General features: G+C 49.0%; 1 protein-coding gene across 6 annotated transcripts in view; it reads left to right on the top strand.

Moving 5' to 3' along the window:
• kif20ba (kinesin family member 20Ba) overlaps positions 1-13,034 on the top strand; it is a 96,601-nt gene that overhangs the window by 42,849 nt on the left and 40,718 nt on the right. For 5 of the 6 annotated variants that reach the window (XM_042010635.1, XM_042010636.1, XM_042010634.1 and 2 more), the window contains exons 28-30: positions 2,218-2,340; positions 7,076-7,180; positions 11,044-11,253. In XM_042010635.1, coding sequence (XP_041866569.1) covers positions 2,218-2,340; positions 7,076-7,180; positions 11,044-11,253 — 438 coding nt within the window. The remainder of the gene's footprint in view (positions 1-2,217; positions 2,341-7,075; positions 7,181-11,043; positions 11,254-13,034) is intronic. The other variant, XM_042010638.1, reaches the window with a different exon arrangement.

Raw genomic sequence — 13,034 nt, 5'->3', positions numbered from 1 at the left:
AACAATTACTCAGTTTTCATTAAACAATTAAAGGTCCCATATTATGCAAAATTCACTTTTTAATGGTTTTGGAACAGTCCTACTGGTCCCCCCGCATGTGTAGGAGACCCGTAAGTGTGAAACTCTTTCAGGCGCTCTCTCTCCCCCCTGCTCCACCTCTAGGGAAGTAAGCGCTGAAATGAGCTTGTTTGAAAGCGTGTACGTTATGACGTCATAAGGGACAATAACCACTCCCCACAGAGCGATGGACCCGTCTACCGGCTCTCAAAGCCCGCCCTCTAAAAATCACCTAGCGCCCAGTGTTTTTCCATCTTCGGCAACCCTCGTTAGCGGACATGGCTAAGCGACAGAAGCACTGTTCTGTTTGTGGCTGCATAAATGAACACGAAAACGTTTTTTTACTTCCATCCACTGAACCCACGAGGACTGAGTGGATTAATTTTATTTTTGGAGGAAATGTACCCGGAAAACTTCCAAAGGTTTTGCATGTCTGTGGCCAGCATTTCAAAGAGGACTGTTTCCACAACATGGGGGCATGGAAAGCAGGCTTCGCCAACCGTTTGAAGCTGAAGCCAGGTTCAATACCAACTGTCCGTGACACAGCTGGAGAGGTAAGAGCTGGCAGTTATTTTATCGTTTCGGCCTTATTAGTCTGATAGCTTGAAAATATATTAACCTGTCAATCACCTCATGACGGGCGATGCGATGGGCGGAGCCAACAGCTGAGCTGCTCCACCAGGGTTCCGCCCACCATAAACGGCACATTTCTGAAGCTGCTAAAAAGAGGGAGGTGAAGAGAAGCCGCTGCACTCAAACTGAGGGTCGATTTGTCCATACCATGGCGGAAATATTTCATTTAGATATTAATGAATGGTCTCAGATTGGGAATAAAGTGTATAATATGGGACCTTTAAAGGGTAGTAACTAAGTTTTAGTTTTCCCTCCTTGTGCTTCCTGATCTGCCTGCAGAAACACGAACAAATCAGCTGATGTTTGTGTAAATGACTCCACTGTCGCCTCATAGGAACAAGTTAAAGATTCACTGCAGGTTTAGTTTTTAAAAAGCTCCGTTATGTAACCGACGGTGGTCTCAGCCCCCCTTTTTTTTTCTCGCTCTATTATTAGGGTTATTAATATTCATAACATTTATAATAATAATAATAATAGTTTGTAGAACCAGTAATGAGTTCAGAATTAACTGCAGGGAGGTGTTGGACGGTATATGCTACGCTGTCAGATAAAACCCAGAAACGTCACGTTTTCATGGATCCACCTGCTTTAAAGGCGTCGGGAAAAGCAAGCAGCTCTTTCTGTGTGGAGTTTCCATGTTCTCCTCGTCTATGCAGGTTCTCCGGCTTCCTCTCACCATCCAGAGACACAACGTTAGGCTGGTTAGAGTCTAAATTCTCCCTTAAAGTGAGTGTTGGTAGTTGACTGGCGACCTGCCCAGGTGTACCCTGCCTCTCACCTGGTAGCTGCTGGGATAGGCTCCAGCCTCCTGTACAGCCCGTGGAAGGATTGCAACATCATGACAGGTCCAGGACCAGAGCGACTGGATCTGTCCCCAGAGCAAAATCGTGTTGGCAGCAGGTCTGAACTGGTTCTCATCGTTGTCATGGCAACCACTCCTGCTTCATCAGTTGTGACATGATGGATCAGGGTTGAGGAAAAGAAACCTGGTACCACTTCCGGTTTAAACGGGATTTATTAAAAAGCTGAACTTTAAGTTAGAAATGGGAAGAACGGGAGAATCTGCCATCAGCTGACAGGAAGCATCCATGTTGTCACGCTGCCCGGTGACTCGTCAGTGACGCTGGTTTGATGCCAAACAGCCGAGTCAGCGGAGACTTGCTGGAGGTGAAAGTGTTGCACTAAAGGTCAGTGGTGTAGAAGGTGAAAGACGACAGTCCCCTGAGGGCCGCCTCGTCAGACAGGACAAACAGGATTAGTCTGGACTCCAGGAGACCGTGGACCCGCGGACTCCATCCCCCGCGGCTTCGCACCCATCGAACCACGTTTTAAACCGTCGCGATGAGACGAAGTCCGCGAACCTGCATCATTATCATCATGTTTCTCACATGCAAGGCTGATTTTAGTGCCTGTAGACGTTTCCATGGCAACGCAAAATGTTGTAGGTTTTCCTGTGTAGTATGCCGTCTTCATGTCTGTGGATTTAAGAGAGTCACCGGTTACCAGCGTCTGATGGGTGTGTTCCAGGTGGATGGCGGTCCCAGCGTGGCAGAGCTGCAGGAGGCTCTAAACCGGAAGGAGGTGGAGATTCTCCACCTGAAGGACGAGCTGAAGGCTTCAGCAGCCAAACAGGACGACACGGTCACACAGGTCGGTCCCAAACATCCCATCCATTAGCGTAGAAAGAAACAGCCGCTGCTGCCTGACCCGCCGGCTGCAGCTCAGGCCGAGTCATTTTAAAGTAAAACAAACTAAAAAAGGACAAAGATTTTTTCAGTATGAAATTTTCCTTACGAGTTAAATAAGTTTAATAAATGTATAAAATGAAAATGCTCTGTTTTTCACATGATGAAACACAGAAGCCTTTATCTCGAAATGTTCAGCAGGCTGCAGAGTCTGCAGAAAACTTCACAAACAAACTAAAAGCCTGGGTTTGGGTTTGGTCGCGTCCATACAAACCGAGTCAAATTTAAATCTAAATAATGAAAGAGATGTAGATCTTTAAAATGTGTATTTAAAAATTTTTTTGTTTGGATTTCTTGTAATAAAAAATGAGTGAATTGTCCTCGAACCATCGTCATCATCATGGTTTTAACGGCAGCCAGGGCTTCAAGGAAGCGCTGCACATCTGAGACCGGTCAAATAAAAGCAAACTACATAAAACTTCAAATTAACAAAGTGAAATAATAACAAACAAAAAGATCAGCTCTCAGGTTGGGTTGAAGGTCATCAAGTAAAATTCACCCAACCCAAATAAAACTGGTCTGAGATAAAAAAAAAAAAAAAGCTCCACTAAACAACGATTTCAGTGGTTTGTGTTTGACTTCATGTCTCGTTATTAACGGACTAACATCCCAGTGAGATGGACTCTGGAACGTTGTCCTATGCCTGGAAAACAAACATAACAGGAGGGATAAAGGGAGGGCTGGACGATAAAGCATATCAGTTTCAAAAAGATCATATTAATCGATAATTATGGATAATTATGAAAAATTTATTTTAAGTTCAGCCTTGGCCATTTTGTGCTACAGCTTAATGACCAACTTTTACAAGGCAAAGCAGTTTAAATATACAACACGTGTACAGGACAATTCAAAGAGCTTTACATAAAACAAAGACATTACAGATATTTAAAATAGTAAAAGGCATCAACACATAACAACAATAAAATAATAAATTACATTAAAATGATTAAAAGCAAGATAAGTTAAAAAACTTAACATATAGATTTCATGCATAGACATGAGAAAAGAAATGTTTTTAACCTGGATTTAAAAATGTCTACATTTGGGGAAAGTTTAATCTCCACTGGCAGTTTGTTCCACTTGTTTGCAGCATAACAGCTAAATGCTGCTTCTCCATGTTTAGTCTGGACCCTGGTCTGGACTCTGGTCTAGACTCTGGTCTGGACTCTGGTCTGGACTCTGGTCTGGTCTCTGGTCTGGACTCTTGTCTGGACTCTTGTCTGGACTCTGGTCTGGTCTCTGGTCTGGACTCTTGTCTGGACTCTTGTCTGGACTCTGGTCTGGTCTCTGGTCTGGACTCTGGTCTGGACTCTGGTCTGGTCTCTGGTCTGGACTAGCTGACCAGAGTCTTTGGACCTAAGAGCTCTGCTAGGTTTATATTCTCTGAACATATAACAGATGTATTCTGGGCCTAAACTGTTCTGGGATGTAAACAAGCAGAAGGGTTTAAAATCTATTCTGTGACTGACTGGAAACCAGTATAAACTGGAAACCAGTGTAAAGATTTTAAAACTGGTGTGATGTGTTCAGATCTCTAAGTCCTGGTACTAAAGAACACAAACGCTGAGCTCCTGTCCAACCACGTTTTAACCATCACGGAAAGAAATCAGAGAACTGACAAAGAATAACGTCTCCTGAAAATCTGATAAATATTTAAATGACCTTATGGTGAAAATAAATAAGACAAAAAATGAAATAAACAGAAGGGCTTCTTTTGGAGTAGCACACTATCAGTTTTACCCCCACTCTCCACTCGGTGTGTGTGCACTGCGTTCGTTCCGACCTCCGTGGTGGGTCAGTCCACGCCGCAAGCTTTTCATCCGCCCTCTTTTTTTCCTGTCGCACCACACGATCGATATATTGATCAATGTACATGGTTATCGAAGTATCGCCCATCTCTAGTTAAAGGTGGCTTGTAGAGGTCCGTGTTCCTTCTGAACACATGTTGCACCAACAAGCCTCATCCAGAGACTACGTATAAAGATGGGATGCATTACTCAGTATTCCTGATTCCTCCTTTCAGACCTGCATTCTGCTTCCACAGCCAGAGATGAACGTGGAAAATACACGTCTGAAAATCAAAATCTTTTCAAAAAATATCTTTTCTGTTTTGTTTTTCAAGGTTTGGATGGGTGAAGCTGAAAAGATGTTTTTAAGAGCTGGGAGATGGGAGTTTTATTCTGTTTTATTCTGATTCTCTTTGAGTTTATTCTGATTTGTTCGGATTCTCCATCCATCCATTTTCTGCCGCTTATCTGGAGTCGGGTCGTGGGGGCAGCTGCCTAAGCAGGGAAACCCAGACTTCCCTCTCCCCGGCCACATTCACCAGCTCATCCGAAGGGATCCCGAGGCGTTCCCAGGCCAGCCGAGAGATGCAGTCCGTCCAGCGTGTCCTGTGTCTTCCTCCCGGCCTCTTTCCAGTGGGACATGCCCGGAACACCTCACCAGGGAGGCGTCCAGGAGGCATCCCAACCAGATGCCCGAGCCTCCTCATCTGGCTCCTCTCGATGTGGAGGAGCAGCGACTCTACTCTGAGATCCTCCCGGATCACCGAGCTTCTCACCCTATCTCTAAGGGAGAGCCCGGCCACCCTGCGGAGGAAACTCATTTCGGCCGCTTGTATTCGCGATTTTGTTCTTTCGGTCACTACCCACAGCTCATGGCCATAGGTGAGGGTAGGAACGTAGATCGACCGGTAAATCGAGAGCTTTGCCTTTTGGCTCAGCTCTCTCTTCACCACGACAGACCGATGCAGAGTCCACATCACCGCAGACGCTGCACCGATCCACCTGTCCCCAAAAAAAAGGCCCGATAGGAGTCCTTCTTCAGCTGGACGGCATCCCTTACTGCTGGTATCCACCAAAGAGTTCGGGGGTTGCTGCCACCACGACAGGCACCGACGACCTTACGGCCACAGCTGCGGCTGGCCGCCTCGACAATAGAGGCACCGAACACAGCCATTCGGACTCAATGTCCCCCGCCTCACCCGGGACATGGTTGAAGCTCTGCTGGAGATGGGAGTTAAAACTCTTTCTGACAGGGGACTCTACCAGACGTTCCCGGCAGACCCTCACAACACGTTTGGGTCTGCCAGGCCTGACCGGCATCCTCCGCCACCATCTGAGCCAACTCACCACCAGGTGGTGATCAGTTGACAGTTGATCAGTTATTCTGATTCTGTTTGAGTTTATTCTGTGAAAACAAAAGTGAAACCAGAACGGATTTCTTACTGCAGAGCAGAAAAGCTTCTGTTCTAGTTTTGGAGTACAATCTGAGCTCAGGAATTTGTGTCTAAATAATCGGAAATTCCAAATAATCTCCTGTAAATGTTCATCAAACAGGAATAGTATTTTCACATGAACATTTTAGACTGTTCCGTTCTCAAGCAAAATTACAGATATTTATTGGACAAATAGAGCACATAAAAAACTATCTGTAAAGAAGAACATAACCTAAAGCTCGAGAAAATACAGCAGCTTGCCTCCCTGACTAACAACACAGGAGAAACGTGGAAGGAAAATGGCTGCCCATCCCTACAAACTCCTGGAAACCACACAGATGACCTGCGGTGTCCAGGTGGAAGATGACTCCTTTGCTCCTGATCCAGGTCTTCATAGGGAACCACTCTGTCCACATCCAATCACTGAAGAGCAGCAGGCGCCTGCACCAATCCTGGCCCGGCACCTGCGTGCTCAGATTTACATAATTAACCGACGGATTCAGCTCAGTCTGGGTTAGAGATGAAGATCTGTGGGTAGGAACGTTTCCTTCCAGCTCCTGAAAAGCGGATCATTTCAGGAAACGTTACGTGGACATGAGCTCCACCCACTCACAACCTGCAATGATCCGACCGATGAGTCTAAACCTGCAGCTCTGAGTCATTTCCATCTGTGGATGAACTGCTGCTTTCTGAGGCCACAGGCAGTAATTTCCCTCCTTTACCAGGATAACAGGGCTGGTCAGCTCATTATCAGACTGATTATTTCTGAAATTAAGCTTCAAGAAAGAGAACTACGGCCTGTGGCCTCTTTGGCAGAAAGCAGCTTCTTTGTTTTCCCCCACCGTGAGCACTAAACAGAGGACACCCGTCCTCGTCCTGTCTCCAGATGAGGCCGTCATAACTCAGAGTGACAGCTGTGCAGAGAGGTCGATGCATGACACCATCCATCAGAGACTGAAGTTCAAAGTTGGGGTCCGGGCGGCGCCGGAGACGCTGCGCCTGCAGGGCATGTCTCTGATTCGTCCCCGGCACAATTTAAATATCAAGGTTTAGTTTCCTACAAACGGCCGTTTCTCTTTTTTCCTGCTCGTTTCTGTCAGACCTGAAACACACAGAGGTCAGGTCTGTCCCCCGTTTCCATGGTTACTGAGAGAACCGTTTCTGACCACATGATTGGACGTCTGTGTAACGTGATGCGTCTGGGATTAATATCCAGATTCCTTCCCAGAAACGCCGGGCAGAACGTTGCAAAACAGGTCATAGATAAAACAGTCAGCAACCACAACCTGTAACAGTTAACTAATAAAATAAATATGACTAAAATACCCATACAATGTATAATAAACATTTCATTATATTGCACTTAAAACGTGTAAAATGATGCGTACATGTGTAAACGTGGCTGCTGGTTTTGCTGCAGACTAAAAGCAACGGGGGCTCTGTGAGATGTTCTCAGCAACCAAAGGATGAAACCATGAAAACCGAGTCAGAAAGGAGGGAAACCAGAGCGTCGGTCAGCAGTCGGGTAAGACCACGACCCCCACACACTACTCACAATTACAGAGGAGCTAAATAAATACAGGGACAAAGAAAAAAGGTTCACCACAGAAATAAGTCATGTACATTAAATATGAATAGTTAAAGATAAATAAATAATATAGATTAAAAAAAGTTCAGACATGGTCTGTAGCACGTTTGTGACAACAGGCTTGAATGAGTCAATAATATGACAGCTGTCCTCATTAATCTGGAATATTCCAGAGATTTGGCTCATCGAACAGAAAGACGGTTTTCACGTTGAGGACTTCAGACGTCACAATTCTGCAGATAATGTTGGTGAAGTTTCACATCTGACCTCAATATTACAGTTAGTACCACCACACAGACACAAAGGTAGTTAAATTAATCTTATTTATACAGCGCTGTCACATACCAAGAGGAACCCAAAGTGCTGCACAGATAAAACAACAATACAAAATACAACATCAGACAACAATGAAATGAAAGACAAGAGAGAAAAGATGCAAGGCCTGGTCTGACGATGGCGCTCTCTGGAGCTAAAAGCCAGTGTACAAAGATGAGTTTTAACTTCATTCAGGGTTCTGGCAGACCTGTCAGAAAGAGGGAGACCATTCCCGAGTTTAGGGGCTCTGTCTCCCTGAGTCACGGGTCCAGTCCTAGGTACTACTCAGACCTCTACCAGGACGGTGATGGTGCAGAAGCTCAGACAAATAGGGAGGAGCCAGAACATTTTAACAATTAAAAGTCAAAAGTACCATTTTAAAAGAAATTCTGAAAGAGAGGCAGCCAGTGAACGAAGAACTGGAGCCATGTTCTCCCACCGTCTGCTCGCGTTAGTAGGCGGGTAGCTGTAGACGGCGCAGGAGACGGGCCCATTCCAGAATAAAGGGAGCTGCAGTAGTCCGGTCTAGAAAAGGTCGTCCTCTTCACCAGGTCCTCCTTCTAGTACCGGGCCGTCCTCTTCATCAGGTCCTCCTTCTAGTACCGGGTCGTCCTCTTCATCAGGTCCTCCTTCTAGTACCGGGCCGTCCTCTTCATCAGGTCCTCCTTCTAGTACCGGGCCGTCCTCTTCATCAGGTCCTCCTTCTAGTACCGGGCCGTCCTCTTCATCAGGTCCTCCTTCTAGTACCGGGCCGTCCTCTTCATCAGGTCCTCCTTCTAGTACCGGGTCGTCCTCTTCATCAGGTCCTCCTTCTAGTACCGGGTCGTCCTCTTCATCAGGTCCTCCTTCTAGTACCGGGTCGTCCTCTTCATCAGGTCCTCCTTCTAGTACCGGGTCGTCCTCTTCATCAGGTCCACCTTCTAGTACCGGGTCGTCCTCTTCATCAGGTCCTCCTTCTAGTACCGGGTCGTCCTCTTCATCAGGTCCTCCTTCTAGTACCGGGTCGTCCTCTTCATCAGGTCCTCCTTCTAGTACCGGGTCGTCCTCTTCACCAGGTCCTCCTTCTAGTACCGGGCCGTCCTCTTCATCAGGTCCTCCTTCTAGTACCGGGCCGTCCTCTTCATCAGGTCCTCCTTCTAGTACCGGGTCGTCCTCTTCATCAGGTCCTCCTTCTAGTACCGGGCCGTCCTCTTCATCAGGTCCTCCTTCTAGTACCGGGCCGTCCTCTTCATCAGGTCCTCCTTCTAGTACCGGGCCGTCCTCTTCATCAGGTCCTCCTTCTAGTACCGGGCCGTCCTCTTCATCAGGACCGCCTTCTAGTACCGGGCCGTCCTCTTCATCAGGTCCGCCTTCTAGTACCGGGTCGTCCTCTTCATCAGGTCCTCCTTCTAGTACCGGGCCGTCCTCTTCATCAGGTCCTCCTTCTAGTACCGGGCCGTCCTCTTCATCAGGTCCTCCTTCAAGTACCGGGTCGTCCTCTTCATCAGGTCCTCCTTCTAGTACCGGGTCGTCCTCTTCATCAGGTCCTCCTTCTAGTACCGGGTCGTCCTCTTCATCAGGTCCTCCTTCTAGTACCGGGTCGTCCTCTTCATCAGGTCCTCCTTCTAGTACCGGGTCGTCCTCTTCATCAGGTCCACCTTCTAGTACCGGGTCGTCCTCTTCATCAGGTCCTCCTTCTAGTACCGGGTCGTCCTCTTCATCAGGTCCTCCTTCTAGTACCGGGTCGTCCTCTTCATCAGGTCCTCCTTCTAGTACCGGGTCGTCCTCTTCATCAGGTCCTCCTTCTAGTACCGGGTCGTCCTCTTCATCAGGTCCTCCTTCTAGTACCGGGCCGTCCTCTTCATCAGGTCCTCCTTCTAGTACTGGGTCGTCCTCTTCATCAGGTCCTCCTTGTAATACCGGGTCGTCCTCTTCATCAGGTCCTCCTTCTAGTACCGGGTCGTCCTCTTCATCAGGTCCTCCTTCTAGTACCGGGCCGTCCTCTTCATCAGGTCCTCCTTCTAGTACCGGGCCGTCCTCTTCATCAGGTCCTCCTTCTAGTACCGGGTCGTCCTCTTCATCAGGTCCTCCTTCTAGTACCGGGTCGTCCTCTTCATCAGGTCCACCTTCTAGTACCGGGTCGTCCTCTTCATCAGGTCCTCCTTCTAGTACCGGGTCGTCCTCTTCATCAGGTCCTCCTTCTAGTACCGGGTCGTCCTCTTCATCAGGTCCTCCTTCTAGTACCGGGTCGTCCTCTTCATCAGGTCCTCCTTCTAGTACCGGGTCGTCCTCTTCATCAGGTCCTCCTTCTAGTACCGGGTCGTCCTCTTCATCAGGTCCTCCTTCTAGTACCGGGTCGTCCTCTTCATCTACGAGTGTTTATGTCTGTGCAACAGGGAGGGAAAATGATACAGATTCTGGTAGTTGTGGACAAGGTTCGAGTGACGGTCTTCAAAACTATCCGCCATTGTGTTTACTTTAGACCTGTTGTGTTCATGCTTTTGTTTGCATGAGTGCATGCGACACGTTACGACACACCAAGGCCTACGTGCTAAACCAACGCTAGGAACGCGTGGCAGCCATGATCCATTCGTGGACGTGTCGCTAACAGGTAGTATGTCCCGGCCCTTGGCGTATCACTGCTTAAAATAGATGTCTCGTATTTAGCTTCTGTCTTTTAAGCTCGTAGAGTAGCTAGCGAGCTACCTGCATGCTTTTTACTGTCTGTCCCGAAACAACACGCATGAGTGCAGGCCAGTTTTCTGGATTCGGGGGAGAACCCCTAAAATTCCCCTAAAATGCTGTGATAACAGTCAGACGTCCCATACTGCTTTCAGACTCCGTTACCCTAATCAATGCGACCATCATCGTATCAATACCCTGTATATCGTTGAAAAGCTTTGCTTCTCAGCTTTCAGAGTTACGTTCATTGTTTCGGTAATTTAAATCGAGCGCGTTGGTGTTGGTCAGTGGCAACAGGATGTGACTAAAATTATGAGTCAGCTCTTCTGACCATAGTCATTCCTCCCCGTTGAACGGATGGTTTTAATGAACAGCTGATCGAGGTGGTGAGAAAGTACCTAAACGAGTACAATATGTGGGATTAAAGGACACGGACAGCCCCGCCCTCCTGCCATGGTTGGAGTTTTACGTGTTACACATGAACTCACGGGTCATTGGACATAAAATAAGCCTGTGTTCTGCGTCTTCTCTGTCTTTCTTTGTTCTGAGTCTGAGGTCGTAAAACCAAACCCTCAAAGAGAAGTTAGTAGTGCAGTTAAAGAGAAAAATCCAGACTTTTATGAGAACAAATTTTAATAACCTGCTAATTGGAATTAATTGATCAAATTGATTTGTCATCCAGACCTAATAGGCTCTGTGTTTTCTACTCTGATGCCTTGTTTCTGGTTTAAGTCTTTAGTTTCGCAGGTGTTTTAATGGTGATTTTAACGGCTTCTGAATAACTGGGATGTAACCGCTGAACTGACCTGGTCCTGGTCCCACAGGCCTCAGCAGGCTTCCCGTCAGTCCTGGACTCCTCGGAGATTTCCACAGAGAACGGCAGAATGAGTCGCTTCCCTCGACCAGAGCTGGAGATCTCCTTCAGCCCTCTGCAGCCCAACCGGATGGCTCTGAGGCGTCAGGGGGAGGAGAGCGCCGTCACCATCAAGATCCCCCAATCCGGTCGCAAGAGGAAGAGCAGCGAGATGGAGAAGGTAGGAGTCGGTGGAGATGAGGTCCATGTGTTAACATGGGAGGGGGATGAATACACAGAGCAGCAATTACTTTATTTATAATTATTTTTATGACTTATGAGCGTCCCAAATGTCAGGTTTTAGCCTAAAGAACTAAACCTGGTTTGAGCCAGTAGGGGGCGCTATGAGACGCCTCCAGAGAAGGTCTGAAATGTGCAAACACATGAGGAAAAGCACCATGATGAGTAGATATCGTCCCAGTCTGCTGGAACTGCTGAACAATCACATTATAAATGAGTCCGTATGTTAGAGCTGGCCGATTAGTCAAATTTTATCAAGAAATTAAATGATCTGATGTTTTGCTCCTTCTCAGTTTACTCGTGTGCTGTTTTCAGCTGCAAATCAAGCGCCGCTGGCATTGCAGCGCTGTGCTGCAGACTCCTCCCACAGGCTGCGCTCTGCTGCAGGCTCCTCCCACAGGCTGCGCTCTGCTGCAGGCTCCTCCCACAGGCCGCGCTCTGCTGCGGGCTCCTCCCACCGCCTGCGCTCTGCTACAGGCTCCTCCCACCGCCTGCGCTCTGCTGCAGGCTCCTCCCACAGGCTGCGTTCTGCTGCGGGCTCCTCCCACAGGCCGCGCTCTGCTGCAGGCTCCTCCCACAGGCCGCAGCGCTGTGCTGCAGACTCCTCCCACAGGCTGCGTTCTGCTGCGGGCTCCTCCCACAGGCTGCGCTCTGCTGCAGGCTCCTCCCACAGGCCGCGCTCTGCTGCGGGCTCCTCCCACCGCCTGCGCTCTGCTACAGGCTCCTCCCACCGCCTGCGCTCTGCTGCAGGCTCCTCCCACAGGCTGCGTTCTGCTGCGGGCTCCTCCCACAGGCCGCGCTCTGCTGCAGGCTCCTCCCACCTCCTGCGCTCTGCTGCGGGCTCCTCCCACAGGCCGCACTCTGCTGCAGGCTCCTCCCACAGGCTGCGTTCTGCTGCGGGCTCCTCCCACAGGCCGCGTTCTGCTGCAGGCTCCTCCCACAGGCCGCGCTCTGCTGCAGGCTCCTCCCACCTCCTGCGCTCTGCTGCGGGCTCCTCCCACAGGCCGCGCTCTGCTGCAGGCTCCTCCCACCGCCTGCGCTCTGCTGCGGGCTCCTCCCACATGCCATGCTCTGCTGCAGGCTCCTCCCACCGCCTGCGCTCTGCTGCGGGCTCCTCCCACAGGCCGCGCTCTGCTGCAGGCTCCTCCCACCTCCTACGCTCTGCTACTGGCTCCTCCCACAGGCCGCGTTCTGCTGCAGACTCCTCCCACCGCCTGCGCTCTGCTGCAGGCTCCTCCCACAGGCCGCAGCGCTTTATAGACCTCCAGAAGTCGAAACAATGGAATAGTCTTGTGTTTCTATATAAAATTGAGTAGCCTCGTTCTAGAGCATCTCCAGCAACACGAGTGGAGGAAAACCTGGTCGGGAGGAGGATTTGAGCCTGGAAAGAGGACAGGTTGCAAAGATGATCCTGTTTATTTATACAAGCAGCAGAGAGCCCGGTTTGATCTCACTGAGAGGGAGGAAGCCACGTCTGCCAGCCTCAACATGCATGCAGCCCAGACTCAGACAGTACAGCTCAGACCGAATCAGAGCTGCAAGCTTTATGTTACTTCCTGGGCTCAGTGAGGGAAGTTGTGATGGAGGTCGCCATCGCAGCAGGACACCCAGGTGGTCAAATACACAACATGCAGGAAAGATTCGAACATTTAGGATTCTTGTTTTCCCCATGTTTAACAGCATGGTGCAGGAAATGTGCCATCTGGACGTGGATCAGAGTTT

This window comes from Melanotaenia boesemani, chromosome 16, assembly GCF_017639745.1.
Source record: "Melanotaenia boesemani isolate fMelBoe1 chromosome 16, fMelBoe1.pri, whole genome shotgun sequence".
Classification (NCBI taxonomy): domain Eukaryota; kingdom Metazoa; phylum Chordata; class Actinopteri; order Atheriniformes; family Melanotaeniidae; genus Melanotaenia; species Melanotaenia boesemani.
Note: the sequence above shows the minus strand (reverse complement) of the source record. Positions and strands in the feature narration are given on the sequence as shown.